The sequence below is a fragment of the Oncorhynchus masou genome, chromosome 14 (genome assembly GCF_036934945.1).
Source record: "Oncorhynchus masou masou isolate Uvic2021 chromosome 14, UVic_Omas_1.1, whole genome shotgun sequence".
NCBI classification, from domain to species: Eukaryota; Metazoa; Chordata; class Actinopteri; order Salmoniformes; family Salmonidae; genus Oncorhynchus; species Oncorhynchus masou.
In genome coordinates this window covers 5,929,388-5,947,612 of record NC_088225.1, presented here as the reverse complement: position 1 = coordinate 5,947,612, position 18,225 = coordinate 5,929,388, and the positions used below count along the sequence as shown (strand labels likewise).

General features: G+C 44.8%; 1 protein-coding gene across 1 annotated transcript in view; it reads left to right on the top strand.

Moving 5' to 3' along the window:
* Nucleotides 1-10,879: 10,879 nt before the first annotated feature.
* The window catches only part of LOC135553685 (potassium voltage-gated channel subfamily H member 4-like), a 31,286-nt gene continuing 23,940 nt past the window's right edge, over nt 10,880-18,225 (top strand). The window contains exon 1 of the mRNA XM_064985637.1: nt 10,880-10,955. Coding sequence (XP_064841709.1) covers nt 10,880-10,955 — 76 coding nt within the window. The remainder of the gene's footprint in view (nt 10,956-18,225) is intronic.

Below are 18,225 nucleotides of genomic sequence, written 5' to 3'. Positions count from 1 at the left end.
GCCCTTGCTGATGGAAGGAGGTTTTCACTCAAAATCTCACGATACATGGCCCCATTCATTCTTTCCTTTACACGGATCAGTCGTCCTGGTCCCTTTGCAGAAAAACATCCCCAAAGCATGATGTTTCCAGCACCATGCTTCACAGTAGGTACGGGGTTCTTTGGATGCAACTCAGCATTCTTTGCCCTCCAAACACGACGAGTTGAGTTTTTACCAAAAAGTTCTATTTTGGTTTCATCTGACCATATGACATTCTCCCAATCTTCTTCTGGGTCATCCAAATGCTCTCTAGCAAACTTCAGACGGGCCTGGACATGTTGTCACGCCCTGGTCTTAGTATTTTGTGTTTTCTTTATTATTTTGGTCAGGCCAGGGTGTGACATGGGTTTATTATGTGGTGTGTTTTGTCTTGGGTTTTTTGTAGGTATTGGGATTGTGAATTAGTAGGGTTATCTAGAAAAGTCAATGGTTGCCTGAAGTGGTTCTCAATCAGAGGCAGGTGTTTATCGTTGTCTCTGATTGGGAACCATATTTAGGCAGCCATATTCTTTGAGTGTTTCGTGGGTGATTGTTCCTGTTCCTGTGTTAGTTTGCACCAGTTTAGGCTGTTTCGGTTTTCACGTTACGTTTATTGTTTTTGTATTTATTCGTGTTTCCTTTGTTTTATTAAACATGAATCTAAATATCCACGCCGCATTTTGGTCCGACTCTCCTTCACATAAAGAAAGCCGTTACAGAATCACCCACCACAACAGGACCAAGCGGCGTGACAACAAGCAGCAGCAGCAGCAGCAGCAGTGGGAGAGGCTGCATTATTTGGAGGACTGGACATGGGAGGATGAGTTGGACGGTAAAGGACCCTGGGTACAGCCTGGAGAATATCGCCTCCCCAAAGAAGAGCTGAAGGCGGAGAGGCGCTGGTATGAGGAGGCAGCACTGCGGCGTGGATGGAACCCCGAGAGTCAGCCCCAAAAATGTATTGGGGGGAGGCTCACAGGAAGTATGGCGAAGCCAGGTAGGAGACCTGCGTCAACTTCCTGTGGTTACCGGGGGGCTAGAGAGACCGGGCAGGCACCGTGTTATGCTGTGAAGCGCACGGTGTCCCCAGTGCGGGTGCATAGCCCGGTGCGATACATTCCAGCTCTGCGTATCGGCCAGGCTAGAGTGGGCATCGAGCCAAGTGCCATGAAGCCGGCTCTACGCATCTGGTTTCCAGTGCGTCTCCTTGGGCCGGCTTACATGGCACCAGCCTTGCGCATGGTGTCCCCGGTTCGCCTGCATAGCCCAGTGCTGGCTATTCCACCTCGCAGCACTGGCAGGGCGACCTGGAGCATGCAACCAGGTAGGGTTGGGCAGGCTCGGTGCTCAAGAGCTCCAGTGCGCCTGCACGGTCCGGTCTATCCAGTACCACCTCCACGCATCAGCCCTCCGGTGGCAGCTCCCCGCACCAGGCTTCCTGTGTGTGTCCTCGGCCCAGTGCCAGCACCACGCACCAGGCCTTCAGTGCACTTCGCCTGTCCAACGCTGCCAGAGCCTTCCTCCTCTCCAGCGCTGCCGGAGTCTTCCGCCTGTTTAGCGCTGCCAGAGCCTTCCTCCTCTACAGCGCTGCTGGTGTCTCCTGCCTGTTCAGCGCAGCCAGAGCCGCCAGTCTGCATGGAGCCGCCAGTCTGCATGGAGCAGCCAGAGCCGCCAGTCAGCCAGGATCTTCCAGATCCGCCAGTCAGCCAGGATCTGCCGGAAGCGCCAGTCAGCCAGGATCTGCCGATACCGCCAGTCAGCCAGGATCTGCCGGAACCGCCAGTCAGCCAGGATCTGCCAGAGCCTCCTCTCAGTACCGAGCTGCCCCTCAGTACCGAGCTGCCCCTCAGTACCGAGCTGCCCCTCAGTACCGAGCTGCCCCTCAGTCCAGTGGGGTCCTTGGTGAGGGTTACTAGGCCAAGGTCGGCGGCGAGGGTCGCCAATCAAAGGACGCGATGCAGGTGGACTAAGACTTTGTTGGAGTGGGGTCCACGTCCCGCGGGGAAGGGGGGGGGGGGGTTCTGTCACACCCTGGTCTTAGTATTTTGTGTTTTGTCTAGAAAAGTCTATGGTTGCCTGAAGTGGTTCTCATTCAGAGGCAGGTGTTCATTGTGAAGAAGGCGCAGCAGTGCCTCTTCAACCTCAGGAGGCTGAAGAAATTTGGCTTGTCACCAAAAGCACTCACAAACTTCTACAGATGCACAATCGAGAGCATCCTGGCGGGCTGTATCACCGCCTGGTACGGCAACTGCTCCGCCCACAACCGTAAGGCTCTCCAGAGGGTTGTGAGGTCTGTACAACGCATCACCCGAGGCAAACTACCTGCCCTCCAGGACACCTACACCACCCGATGTTACAGGAAGGCCATAAAGATCATCAAGGATAACAACCACCCGAGCCACTGCCTGTTCACCCCGCAACCATCCAGAGGGCGAGGTCAGTACAGGTGCATCAAAGCTGGGACCGAGAGACTGAAAACAGCTTCTATCTCAAGGCCATCAGACTGTTAAACAGCAACCACTAACATTGAGTGGCTGCTGCCAACACACTGACTCAACTCCAGCCACTTTAATAATGGGAATTGATGGGAAATTATGTAAAATATATCACTAGCCACTTTAAACAATTCTACTTAATATAATGTTTACATACCCTACATTATTCATCTCATATGTATACGTATATACTGTACTCTATATCACCTACTGCATCTTTATGTAATACTTGTATCACTAGCCACTTTAACTATGCCACTTTGTTTACATACTCATCTCATATGTATATACTGTACTCGATACCATCTACTGTATCTTGCCTATGCTGCTCTGTACCATCACTCATTCATATATCTTTATGTACATATTATTTATCCCCTTACACTTGTGTGTATAAGACAGTAGTTTTGGAATTGTTAGTTAGATTACTTGTTGGTTATTACTGCATTGTCGGAACTAGAAGCACAAGCATTTCGCTACACTCGCATTAACATCTGCTAACCATGTGTATGTGACAAATAAAATTTGATTTGATCGTTGTCTCTGATTGGGAACCATATTTAGGCAGCCATATTCTTTGAGTGTTTCGTGGGTGATTGTTCTTGTGTTAGTTTGCACCAGTTTAGGCTGTTTCGGTTTTCACGTTACGTTTATTGTTTTTGTATTGATTCGTGTTTCCTTTGTTTTATTAAACAAGAATCTAAATAGCCACGCCGCATTTTGGTCCGACTCTCCTTCGCCTAAAGAAAACCGTTACACATGTACTGGCTTAAGCAGAGGGACACGTCTGGCACTGCAGGATTTGAGTCCCTGGCGGTGTAGTGTGTTACTGACGGTAGTTTGGTCCCAGCTCTCTGCAGGTCATTCACTAGGTCCCCCCGTGTGGTTCTGGGATTTTTGCTCACCGTTCTTGTGATCATTTTGACCCCACGGGGTGAGATCTTGCGTGGAGCCCCAGATCGATGGAGATAATCTGTGGTCTTGTATGTCTTCTATTTCCTAATAATTGCTCCCACAGTTGATTTCTTCAAACCAAGCTGCTTACCTATTGCAGATTCAGTCTTCCCAGCCTGGTGCAGGTCTACAATTTTGTTTCTGGTGTCCTTTGACAGCTCTTTGGTCTTGGCCATAGTGGAGTTTGGAGTGTGACTGTTTGAGGTTGTGGACAGGTGTCTTTTATACTGATAACAAGTTCAAACAGGTGCCATTAATACAGGTAATGAGTGGAGGACAGAGGAGCCTCTCAAAGAAGAAGTTACAGGTCTGTGAGAGCCAGAAATCCTGATTGTTTGTAGGTGACCAAATACTTATTTTCCACCATAATTTGCAAATAAATTCATTAAAAATCCTACAATGTGATTTTCTGGATTTGTTTTTCTCATTTTGACTGTCATAGTTGAAGTGTACCTATGATGACAATTACAGGCGTCTCTCATCTTTTTAAGTGGGAGAACTTGCACAATTGGTGGCTGACTAAATACTTTTTTGCCCCACTGTATGTGTCATAAGATCACATTGGCAAGAGGCCTATATATTCTCATACACTATATATACAAAAGCATGTGGACACCCCTTCAAATTGTGTTAGTGTTAACATTTTCTGTACTCGGTTGCAACACTCACTACCGAGTTCCAAATTGCCTCTGGAAGCAACGTCTGAACGAGCAGCCGCACACAAGCCTAAGATCACCATGCGCAATGCCCAGCGTCGGCTGGAGTAGTGTAAAGCTTGCCGCCATTGGACTCTGGAGCAGTGGAAACGCGTTCTCTGGAGATATGAATCAAGCTTCACAATCTGACAGTCCCACGGACAAATCTGGGATTGGCAGATGCCAGGAGAACGCTACTTGCCCCAATGCATAGTGCCAACTGTAAAGTTTGGTGGAGGAGGAATAATGGTCTGGGGCTCTTTTCCATGATTTTCAGCGTGACAATACCCCCGTTTACAAATAGAGGTCCATACAGAAATGATTTTGGGATGAATTGGAAGCCAACTGCGAGTCAGGCCTAATCGCACAACATCAGTGCCCGACCTCACAAATGCTCTTGTGGCTGAATGGAAGCAAGTCCCAGCAGCAATGTTGCAACATCTAGTGGAAAGCCTTCCCAGATGAGAGGCTGTTATAGTAGCAAAGGGGGGACCAACTCCATATTAATGCCCATGATTTTGAAATGAGATGTTCGACGAGCAGGTGTCCACATACTTTTGGTCATATAGTGCTGTGTGTTATCACATAGGCTGGAAGCCTATATATTCTTCTATGTGTGATCTGCTGTAGTCTACATTGATTTAATTTACTTGAAGTTATTTTCCAATATTGTGATATTTTTTCTACTGCTACATTGAAAATGATTTGAAATTCGGGTCTTGTAAGCCCCACAGCGGTGAATGTATGCATACGCTTATGTCCGGTGTTCTGCAGTGACGTTTAAAAATGTTGCTGTACATTGATGTCTAGAAAATTAGGCTACATAAAACGTGGACTTGTGCAAACCTCGCTGCTACACTCAAGTATGTGGGTGGGTCTACAGCGACGTGAATTGATCAGCACCTTGGAGAGTGCTGTCCGTTTCACCACCATAGATAGTAGGCTACTTGGCTGTTTACTCTGTCTGCTGTGCTGCTATGCTGCGTTTGACACTTTTTCTCTCTCAACGTGTTCCGGTAACTCAGAGCCCCCTGGATAACACCCCCTCACGCTCACTATGTGTTCCGGGACCTCCCGATTTACAAATTAAGCACTGCCCAACGCTCTAACCACTAGGCTACCTGCCGCCCTATAGGGAAAGGGAAAGGGGAACAAGGTGCCTCTACCACCAATGACCAATAGCTAGGGGGATAAAACAACAAACACACTGTTCTAGGTGTGTCAGTATTCCCGGAGCGACACATGTCATATTTACTACAATAGAGAGAATGATCATTAGCCCTCATTAGGACTGTTAGGTGACCCTCTAATTACAGACCATTCAGTCAGTCACTTTCTAAAGGTTATCAGGGATGGTTCTTTGTGTTCCCTCATACTTGTGATGAGACCATGTCTATTGCTGCAGCTAATTAACCATGTCTCCGTCACCACTAATCATAGCGCTATGTCCTAACGAAGCTCACCGCCACCCTGACATAATAGCATTCCACTACTTTATTCAAAACCCGGGAAATATCCTAGAGATGGTCTGTGGCAGGATCAGAGTCATTAATAAGGACTTCTGATAGACCCATCGAATGAGCAAACGAGTCAAACAGAAAATGAGCACTGATGGACGTTCTTTGTGTTGATGTCCCCGTCGACTGGACTAAAGATATCTTAGTGACGTCCATGGAGGGTGTAAATGAGACGACATAGGGCCTTACAAAAGGAGAGCGGCTTCAGAGAGAGGTGAGAGTAGAAGTGGACCCCACAGCCTTTGGCCAAAACATGTGTTTCAACAGAAAGCATCTTACGACAGCATCAGGGATGGACACAGCATGCTCAACCACCAAGGTAGGATCATCGATGTAACACAGCTTTTCTTACAGATGTTTTTACTGTGAAATCATTTAAGCTGCTATTATGGGCCTCAGACAAAGGTCATGTAAGGGGGTGTTCAGAAAAGTACATCAGGGATTGTTTTTGGATGCATTTAAATATGAATGGTAATGCTCGCTAATGCTCCCCAATTTGCATGGAGTGTTTTTAGAATAGAGATGGAACACCACTATTTGCACTTAGCGTGTCAGTCGCTGCCATGACATTTTCGGGGGTTTTAGTTCCTTTCAGTCTATTGAATAGGGTTTTTTGGTAATGGGTTTAAGGGTATTAAGCAATTACATTGTCTTTCAAAAATAGCAAGACCTTGTCTGAAGAAAATGTTCTAAAACTGATGGTTGTTGGCAGACATGGCTGAAAGCTTTCTGAGATTGTATCTCAATTAATATTCCTGAGTACGTTTTAGCTTTCATTTTTTCATATTAACCATAAAATGATATTAACATAGGCCTATGCATGTCTCTCTCTATCTCACTCTCTCCTTTGTTTGTTTGAGTTTGTAAGAAAGGCATTTCACTGTACTTTGCATGTGACATAAAAAAAATGTGAATCTCTCTCTCTCTCTTTCTGTCTCTCTCACTCTCTCTCTCTTTCTGTCTCTCTCTCTCTCTCTCTCTCTCTCTCTCTCTCTCATGAAGTTCTAACACTGAAATATTGTCTCTACTTTTACTGACAAAAGCTCAAGGTTCTCATCTTGTTGCTACTCGTCTCTCATCTGGCCTGTGACGCTCAGGAGGTTGCCAACTGTTGCAGACAGAAATCCCACTCCTGCCGTCTTTACGTCCTGCTCTGTCGCTCAGGTAATGGGACGGGGACAAGGGGACCCCTCACTGATGACGCAGCCGCTGGAATCCTCACACTCGGTAAACGGAAAGAAACTGATGAACGGCGCTTCCAGAGCCGGTTGAGTCAGCTACTCCATGGGTCACGGAACCAAGCGGCGGGAATCTTAACGATGGGGAAGAGGACCGAAGACACAGCAGAACCGCTCATGCGCTTGTTTCCCATTTTAGAGACGGCCCCCACTACCACGGCCCAGTTGGTTTTACAACTACCGTTCAAGTGACTCATCTGGAAAACATCGATGTTGATGCATCATTTTTGAGGGAATGCGTCAAACATGTAAATATGAAACCATGGGTTTTGGGTAAAATGTTCCTTTAAGATTGAATTTGTTTGTGGAGTAGGTGTGTTAGTAATGTTGTAAATATTGTATATGATCTCATTGGTGTAATAAATGTGATAATGTTCACGTAGCACAGTTGAACTTGCTTCCCTGGTGTCTCTGTATTTTAGGTGATGGGAAAGTAAATATGAAGAAAGTGACTGTCATGAGGGTTGAGTCATCTAGTTGTGTCATCACATCACTGGCATCACAGTCAGACAACCCCAATAGCCCCAAACCAGCCCCAATCATCAACCCCTCAATCAGCCATGAGCACATGTGTGTTTGTTCGAGTGTATGTTCCAGAAATGAACTTTTCCCAGAAATACCTTGGTTTCTGTGAAAGCTGGAGGTCTGCTGTATTTTCCATCTTTCTTTCATTCTAACCTGCCCTCCCTCTCCAAACTGACTCCATGATTCTTCCTCTTTCACAGCTTTTCTCATGGGGGCAGCATAGAGCTGCTTCAAGGCTCAAGTCTTTGTGGATCTCTGTGTTACTCAGAGGGCACATATTGTAGTCTGTTGTATAGCCAAACATCGAGGTCAAGACCCACTGTATTTCTCCATCGTTGCATTACATTCTCTTGACGCATTTTTTGTCCCTCTCTTCTCACCTTGTAGCTTCTTTCTAAATGTGTGTACTTTCTATATCGTTAATAACTGAAAAACAGCATTGTAACCATTGTAATGGAAGTAAAGTCTCAGGCTATTCTGCAGTCTTGTTTGTGTGTTCTTCGTGCGTACAGTACTTCCATCCACTCACCTGGTCACAAACACACCAACAATTCACCATGCCATATCGACAGAAATACACCAACAAGCGCTCACCGTGCTATGTTTTCTCTCGGTTATGTGTCAGACCACCTGGTAGCTGTAGAGAAGGTGCTAATTAGAGCAGATGCTTAAGAGAGAGAGGGAGTCTGTCTGGGATACATTTCTATATTCATCTACTCATGCAGTACCAAGCTACCCAGCAAGCACATTTGGTTCCTGTAACGGCGTTCTTCGTTTGTCGAAAGAGAGTCAGACCGAAATGCAGCGTGTTGGTTACTCATGTTTTTAATAGAACGAATGACGATACACAAAATAACAAAAACAACAAACGGAACGTGAAAAACCTATACAGCCTGTCTGGTGAACACTAACACAGAGACAGGAACAATCACCCACGAAATACAAAGTGAAACCCTGGCTACCTAAATACGGTTCCCAATCAGAGACAATGAGAATCACCTGACTCTGATTGAGAACCGCCTCAGGCAGCCAAGCCTATACAACACCCCTACTCAGCCGCAATCCCAAATACTACAAAAACCCCACTATGAAATACAACAACATAAACCCATGTCACACCCTGGCCTGACCAACTAATGAACGAAAACACAAAATACTAAGACCAAGGCTTGACAGTTCCTTCTATGTTGTGGGAATGTACATTTTAGGTTTCCCATTGGTTCTGAGAACATTTTACTATGGTTCCCTGAAAGTTTTCCTGGGAGGTTTCATTAACAATCTGATAATGAAATGTAAAGGTTTTTTTGTTGTAGTTTCCTCAAATTTCACTGACTGTTTCAATAAGACTTTTAATAACACTGCTAGCTTAGGTTAATTGTTTTGAAATCCAAGCACAGATAGGACATACGGAAATTAATTTGCTGAGCATTAATCATGAAAACACATTTCTTTTTTATTGTGGCACAGCATCAGCGGGATTTGAACCTTTGAGCTTCTATCTAAGGAATTAGTCCACTGGGCCACCAGGATGGAGCTTGCATGCCATGTTTTTTAATTCATACAAAGCTGTTCATTTTAGTCTATTCAAACAGACTCCATTTCAAAGAAAACAAGCGCTCATTAACATCAGGTGTGGCCAATTAGTGGACGCGGCCAACACACCTGAACACACTTAACAAGATACAGGATAGAGAGACCCCTTGTTGACCCTGAGAACAGAATGTATTTGTTTTAAAAATAATTCTTAACACATTCTTTGAACGTTACTAATGTTTTCTTGTGGTTTTTATTCAAAGTCTTCTTAATGTTCAGAGAACATGACTTTAAATTGAACCATGAGAAAACCTACAGAAAACGTTATGCTGAAGTACTGAAATTCCCACAGAATACCATTGTTTCTTAATATACTTGGAACAATTTGAGAACATTACTTTAAATAGAACCATGAGGAAACCTGTAGGAAATGTTATGCTGAAGTACTGAAATTCCCACAGAAGAACGTTGTTTCTCAATGTTCTCTGAACTATTTGAGAACATTCCCAATGCCAAACCAGTTGGAGAACGTTTCTAAAACATTACCAAAAGTTCAATTAAATATAGCCAGGTTTGAACTTTTAGGAAATGTTCTGTTAAAGAAATGAAATACCAAGAAAATAGATTTTGTCAAGCTCCTTAAATGTGCTGAGAGTGTTCCAAGGCTAAGCATCTATCCTGAACCATTCCCAGAACGTTGTGGGAAGGTTGTATGCAAAATAACCAGAGGACAACCATGCTCTCACCAAGCTCGAAGAAACATGGTTCTCAGAACATTATGTGCTCGCTGGGTAAGACGCTTATAAGACCTTAGAGGCTTTTGATGATGTACAGTATGTGTTTATGTATATACATGTGAATCTCGTTCCTTATATATTCTAAAGCTGTGTGTGTGTGTGTGCGTGTGTGCCTACATGCGTGCATGTACAATTTGCCTCCCTGTGCATGTCAACAGGTTTACATGGGTATTCTCATCCCTATTTCCTAGTAAGGATACAGGATCAGAAGTGGATGATGGCAGTGGTGTGCACAGCAGAAAAAGAGGGAGGGGAGGGGCAGAGCGAAAGAGAAAACCAGATGAGATTCACTGGTCTACTGACTGCCAGTGTTTCTGTTAGAGGGGGTGCAACAAGAGAGAGTGTCTATTAGTGTGTGAAGGAGAGAGATGACGAGAGGACAGAGTAAAATAAGGTATAGAGCGTGCGCAAGAAGGAGAATGAACAGAGTAATTGATTGTTAATAAACAGTGACAAGTGGAGAGAAGCAGGGGGCTCTCGCTTTCGGTGTAAGAGAGAGAGACAAAAGAGAAAGTGGAAAGGGAGGTAGAGAAAGAGAGAGTAGAGGGTGGGAGAGAGAGAGAGACACAGAAACAGAAACAGGGAGAGGGATGAGAGAGCGATAGAGAATGACAAAGACTGTGTGATAAAGAGAGAGAGAGAGAGAGAGTACAGACTCAGATAACGGAAGTGGCGTGCGCATCCTGCTCTCCTGCTGGGACTAGATGAGACTTCAGACTGATCTGTGAGGAGAGAAGAACAGAGAGATACACTACCTAACTTGATGACTCGAAGCTGACAGTGAGTTACAACACCTTAGCTTGATCCGCGGTGAGAAGAATAACTACCCACACTACAGAGAAGGAAGGAGCTAAAGAGAAAGATTAGCAGCCTTACTTGGGATAAAGAGGAAAGGTGGAAGAAGGAAGACTATAAACCTGAGACTGAGGTAAATGCCACTGATACCCAGCTGACCTGTAGCTGAGTGCTGAGGCAGGATCAAGGAGAAGCATCTGTTGAAGTGCAGACTGCAGAGTCACGTTGGTCTGACTCGCCCTCCTCTCAGCTCTGTCTGTTCGGGGATGGAGTGACTTGGTGTGCCCAGCTCTGTCTTCATCGTTGGACAACATGCCTGTGATGAAGGGCCTCCTGGCCCCCCAGAACACCTTCCTGGACACCATCGCCAACCACTTTGATGGCACCCGTAAGTATACCCTTTACTCAAGCCTTTCTGCCTTTGTGCCACCCTCCGTACCCACCTAATTGGGATGCCTGCAGTGTTACAATGTGTTTGATTGATTGTAATTTACTGGTGAGGTAATTTACAAGTTGTGAACAAGTTGTGTTTAATACATTGTGACTTTTCATTGTAAGATTTCAACTTTGATTTCGTGTCAGCGGGTCAATGAAAATATGACCACCTTTAACTTTTAGCTTTGATTTTGGGCAGGATTCAATTCATATCGCCAAAGTATTGAGGAAGATCAGCGTTATAGCTCGATTTAAAGGCAATGTCCCTGCGTTCGTGGAGACTGCAAATGCTGCGTATGTGGGCTCAATTGGCAGCTACCTTTACATTTTATTAACTCAGAACTACAGCGATACAGATTTTAATATATTTATGTCTATCTCATTCAAACCGCATGGTGTCAAGCATTAGAACCATCGAAAAGCAAAACCTTTTTTGGGGGGGGGGGGGGGGGGCTGCTGTGGGATTAACACAAATTCTCGAAGATGTTGGGGGGTGGGTTATGATCTGGCATATGGAATTGTTTTAAGATAGTCCTGCCATGGATCATTTAGCTATTTGATGTAACATTTTAGGACCCTTTAGGTATCCCAAAAATATATTTTAAAAGTATTTTATAAAATATTGAATTTGGCCTTCATTACCAAATACCACAGAAACACATTGAATAACACATCCATCAATGGCAAAAAAGACAGTAAAAAAAATGAAATCCTAAGGAATAAGGTTTTGAAGTGTCTGTCCTAAATCTAGGAGAAATAAGAAAGCTCCGTCATGGTTGAGCTTGAGGTCGTGGGCCAGGCACAATATCTACCAGGCACGCAGAGATGTGTGTCTCCACCTGGGTGTCAGAAGGGGCTGAAGAAGAAAAGGAGTTCAATGTCACCTGCATAGCAATGATAGTAGAGACCATGTGAGGATATGACGGAGCCCAGTGACTTGGTGTGTATGCAGGGTCGGGTAGATTACTTTCTAAATGTAATCCTTTACAGTTACTAGTTACCTGTCCAAAATTGTAATCAGTAACGTAACTTTTGGATTACCCAAACTCAGTAACGGAATCGGATTACATTCAGTTACTTTTAGATTACTTTTCCCTTAAGAGGCATTAGAAGACAAAAATGTATGTTACCAATTGAATGACATCCATTGCAGGATAAAGCAATGTTTACATAGCTGGCCATGTTTGGCTGTTAAATTTGACTTTTCGGGTTGTTTGTGTGGGCTTATTATAACCCATCGCTTTCTACTGCATATAATATTGTAAGAACCGAAGCTGGAGATGAGAAGCAAGTACAGGGAGTGAAGATTTAATGAACAGACAAGTGACAGAACAGGAACATCGTCAGAACAGGGGGAACAAAAAGACATGACGACAATAAAGCTGAAGCCGGGAACAACCTTGGAACAGACAAACATAGGGGAGGTAATGAAAACAGGTGATTGAGTCCAGGTGAGTCCAATGAATTACTGAAGAGTGTGACGAGGGAAAAAGGTGTGCGTAATGATGGTGGCAGGAGTGCGTAGTGCTGGGCAGCCTGGCGCCCTCTAGTGGGAGGGGGAGTGGGAGCAGGCGTGACATAATAATATGATTCAATTATGTCTTTCCATTACTATATATCATTTATATGTCCAAAAATGGATGTAGCAACTACAGATTGCCCTGTTAAGTCTATCAAAAGTGTACGAGTTTGAGCATGTGTCCATTAGGCCTATGGATTTTGTTTTTTTATCAGCATGAATTAGATTGAGCAATAAAAGACCCAATTTTATTCCATAGCCTGGGATCCACACTATGCAGCTGTTGTAAAAGAGCATTTTTCCCTGGCTGTCCACTGGTTTCAAAAACAAAAATTGATAGGCATCTTAAATTCAACCATTATTGGGTTCAAATACACATTTGGATTTCTGAATAGCCATCGACGACACCCACAAGCCGTAAGGCACAAATAGCTAAATGAGAGAGCAGCAGTGTGATTCACATCAATGCGCTACATAGGTACCAATAATAAGTGATATCCGTATCACCATAGACTACACCACTGCTCTCATCCTGACCTCTAAGCGTTTATGCAAGTTGCATAATCTTTGGATGATAGAACCATTGGAAGATATAGCTTGGACTGTAGCCTACCATTGGAAGATATAGCTTGGACTGTAGCCTACAAAAGCCTATTTCTGATATTTTTCCACGATCCATCAAGCACATTTGGTGTGTCATCATAGTGGACTCTGACTTGTGGTCAGAGGCGCTCAGGTGGAACAAACTTAAAGTTGCGCCTTTTTACAATGCTGATATGAATGTCATTAAGAAAACATTAAGAAAGTGTCACATTTTTCCCGACAAACATCCTTTCAGATTTTAAAAGTAATCATCTAGTTTTTCAAAGGTATGTGTAGTCTGATTACAATATTTTTGCTGGTAACGTAACGGATTACAGTTACCGTTTTTTGTAATCCCTTACATCCCCAACCCTGTGTATATGTAGCCTGGCGAAAGTAAACCCTCCACAGGACACAAACTAATTTTGGGTTGTTTATTCTGTCAAAGCTTACATTTCAAATAGGATAATGTAGGAGGGAAATCATCACAAGTTGAAGTCACCGTAAAGTAAAGTTCTGTTTAAATCACGATCAAGTGAAATAAATCTGTTAGTAAAGTGCATAAAAACAATGAGTACAATAAGTACAACGTGAAATGCATAAACGGCAGTGGTTCTGCTTTCTATAGAAACACAAGAAAATACCACAATGTTCAGTGAGAATGGACCTCTAACATTTCAGATACCTGGGTACAAGATGACCATAAACAAAATGACATTGTGCATGAAAAACAAAAATATATTTAGTCATAAAACAATAGGAATACTTACAAACACACTGTCCACGTGATGCCCTAACCCCTCATGGAAGAGTAGATCCTCATCTCACCCAGAATGGACTGGGGGAAATATCATATCAAGATTTAAATTATGATTCAAAAATCAAACAAAATACAACACCCTGAAGCTTTACATGAAATAGAATGTCATTCTGATATTTACTCACGCTTCAAATAATGTTATCAACTCCACCACGTGGTTTTGAGAGCACTGGTATTCAGCTGCCAAGAAGCTAACATCCTCAAGTCAATCTGAAAGTATCAACAAGCTAGCATGACCATCTTGCATAAATATTACAAAACAAACTCTTATACACTGCAGATGATGCAGAATATGATATATTCCGGTACAAGAGTAAGATAAAATGCAGTATTTACCCATCTAAAGTATCGTTGGACCCACGATGGATTTCAACAGCTCTCCGATGTAATTGCTTGCTCTCACTCTTACACACTGTCCATGCACAATCTTAAACAGTGCCTTGCGAAAGTATTCGGCCCCCTTGAACGGACCTCTGAGGCTATCACAGTGCAGGTGCATTTATACGGAGACTTGATTACACGCAGGTGGATTGTATTTATCATCATTAGTCATTTAGGTCAACATTGGATCACTCAGAGATCCTCACTGAACTTCTGGAGAGAGTTTGCTGCACTGAAAGTAAAGGGGCTGAATAATTTTGCACGCCCAATTTTTCAGTTTTTGATTTGTTAAAAAAAGTTTGAAATATCCAATAAATGTTGTTCCACTTCATGATTGTGTCCCACTTGTTGTTGATTCTTCACAAAATAATACAGTTTTATATCTTTATGTTTGAAGCCTGAAATGTGGCAAAAGGTCGCAAAGTTCAAGGGGGCCGAATACTTTCGCAAGGCACTGTAACCTCTCTCACACATTATTTAAGGATCTCTTAAAGGGACTGTGCCATCTCGTGGATATAAATTAATACAGCTACATGTTTTTACCACCTGGCTACATATAGAGAGAAGAGGTGAGGGCCTAGAACCAAGCCCTGGGGGACACCAGTAGTGAGAGTAAGTGGTGTGGACATAGATCCTCTATGGCATCCTACCCTACCAGGTAGGATGCCATCCAAGAATGTGCAGACCCTGAGACACCCAGCCCTGAGAGGGTGGAGAGGATGATCTGATGGTTCATGGTGTCGAAGGCAGCAGATAGATCGAGGAGGATGAGAACAGAGGAGAGAGAGTCAGCTTTGGAAGAGCGAAAAGCCTCCGTGACACAGGGGAGAGCAGTCTCAGTTGAGTGACCCGTCTTGAAGCCTTGACTGGCTTGACACTAATTGCTAATTGCCTAGCAGAGGTGAAGAGCACACCTCCCGGTACTAATTGCTGATTGCATAGGAGAGGAGAAACCACTCCCCCTCCAATACAGCCACTGATTACCAAAACAATAACAGTCACAAATTGCCCTGCCCTTTATTCCTGGTTGATGTGTCAACAATCAGCTGCAAGTCATTTTTTAAAGTTTAACCTTTGTTTAACTAGGCAAGTCAGTTAAGAACAAATTCTTATTTACAATGACAGCCTAGGAACACTGGGTTAACTACCTTGTTCAGGGGCAGAACAACAGATTTTTACCTTGGCAGCTCGGGAATTCAATATAGCAAACTTTTGGTTACTGGCCCAACGCTCTAACCACTAGGCTACCTGCCGCTCCAGGTATCCTAGTGGCTGCTGAGCAGTCAGCAGTTCATACACTAAGTAGGCTAAGTAGGCTACTGGAAAGACAGACAGCACTTAAAGTAAATGCTAGCAAAAATACAGAACTAAACAACACTAGATGAAGACAAAATTATACTTATTACTACTATCGATATTAGGAGTCAACTAGCTATAGATTGAAGCTACACCACTGCATGGCAAAGCAAATAATGAACCACTGAAAACACTACCAAGATTTGAGTTTAGTTCAACTACCACTTAGTCCAACTATCACTCCACTACTACTACAAAATGTAATTAAATTACTAGTAGAACTATATGTAGTTCACCACTCCCCAACACTGTGTGTAAGTGGTACTGGAGAGGGGCAGCCAGTCAACAGTGTGTGTATGTGGTACTGGAGAGGGGCAGCCAGTCAACACTGTGTGTACGTGGTACTGGAGAGGGGCAGCCAGTCAACACTGTGTGTACGTGGTACTGGAGAGGGGCAGCCAGTCAACAGTGTGTGTATGTGGTACTGGAGAGGGGCAGCCAGTCAACACTGTGTGTACGTGGTACTGGAGAGGGGCAGCCAGTCAACACTGTGTGTACGTGGTACTGGAGAGGGGCTGCGAGTCAACACTGTGTGTAAGTGGTACTGGAGAGGGGCAGCCAGTCAACACTGTGTGTAAGTGGTACTGGAAAGGGGCAGCCAGTCAACACTGTGTGTACGTGGTACTGGAGAGGGGCAGCCAGTCAACAGTGTGTGTACGTGGTACTGGAGAGGGGCAGCCAGTCAACACTGTGTGTACGTGGTACTGGAGAGGGGCAGCCAGTCAACACTGTGTGTACGTGGTACTGGAGAGGGGCTGCGAGTCAACACTGTGTGTAAGTGGTACTGGAGAGGGGCAGCCAGTCAACACTGTGTGTAAGTGGTACTGGAAAGGGGCAGCCAGTCAACACTGTGTGTACGTGGTACTGGAGAGGGGCAGCCAGTCAACACTGAGTGTAAGTGGTACTGGAGGGGGGCAGCCAGTCAACACTGTGTGTAAGTGGTACTGGAGAGGGGGTGCCAGTCAACACTGTGTGTACGTGGTACTGGAGAGGAGCAGCCAGTCAACACTGTGTGTACGTGGTACTGGAGAGGGGCAGCCAGTCAACACTGAGTGTAAGTGGTACTGGAGAGGGGCAGCCAGTCAACACTGTGTGTAAGTGGTACTGGAGAGGGGCAGCGAGTCAACACTGTGTGTAAGTGGTACTGGAAGGGGCAGCCAGTCAATGCTGTGTGTAAGTGGTACTGGAGAGGGGCAGCCAGTCAACACTCTGTGTATGTGGTACTGGAGAGGGGCAGCCAGTCAACACTGTGTGTACATGGTACTGGAGAGGGGCAGCCAGTCAACACTGTGTGTACGTGGTACTGGAGAGGGGCAGCCAGTCAACACTGTGTGTACGTGGTACTGGAGAGAGGCAGCCAGTCAATACTGTGTGTACGTGGTACTGGAGAGGGGCAGCCAGTCAACACTGTGTGTACGTGGTACTGGAGAGGGGCAGCCAGTCAACACTGTGTGTACGTGGTACTGGAGAGGGGCAGCGAGTCAACACTGTGTGTAAGTGGTACTGGAGAGAGGCAGCCAGTCAAAACTGTGTGTACGTGGTACTGGAGAGGGGCAGCCAGTCAATACTGTGTGTACGTGGTACTGGAGAGGGGCAGCCAGTCAACACTGTGTGTACGTGGTACTGGAGAGGGGCAACCAGTCAACACTGTGTGTACGTGGTACTGGAGAGGGGCAGCCAGTCAACACTGTGTGTATGTGGTACTGGAGAGGGGCAGCCAGTCAACACTGTGTGTATGTGGTACTGGAGAGGGGCAGCCAGTCAACACTGTGTGTACGTGGTACTGGAGAGGGGCAGCCAGTCAACACTGTGTGTACGTGGAACTGGAGAGGGGCAGCCAGTCAACACTGAGTGTAAGTGGTACTGGAGAGGGGCAGCCAGTCAAGACAGTAATTCAGGCTGTGACAGTGATGGAGAGAGTGGTGAGAGCTCAGCAGAGGAGGAGTGGGTGTGCTGTTGTTTTGGATTGAAGTGCCACTTGTTGGGCTGTTGTGTGTTTGCTGTCTCTGTTGCTCCTCATTAAAGTGATACTTCGGGATTTTGGCAATGAAGCGAGCCAATGTTAACTTGTGTCAGTGCAAAACCAGACACTTTCAGTCATTGCGCTAATGCTAGTTAGCAACTCTCTTCAAACTGCACGCAGAGGCATACAAATCTGGGGAAGTAGATAAAGGTCTTCATTTCCTCCTGAAGTATCCCTTTACAGTACCTGTATCCCTATTTCCCCTTTCTTTTAGCTCACAACCTAAAAGCTCTTTTATTATTAGTCATATGTGTTCACAGTTCATGCATTCTGTTTGTCCATCTATTAAGCACCTCTGCATTTGACCATAGGATATATACTGAGTGTACAAAACATTAGGAACACATGCTCTTTCCATGACATAGACTGACCAGGTGAATCCAGGTGAAAGCTAGGATGCCTTATTTATGTCACTTGTTAATTAAATCCACTTCAATCAGTGTAGATGAAGGGGAGGAGACGAAAGAACGATTTTTAAGCCTTGAGACAATTGAGACAGTGATTGTGTACAGTGGCAAGAACAAGTATGTGGAATTATCTGG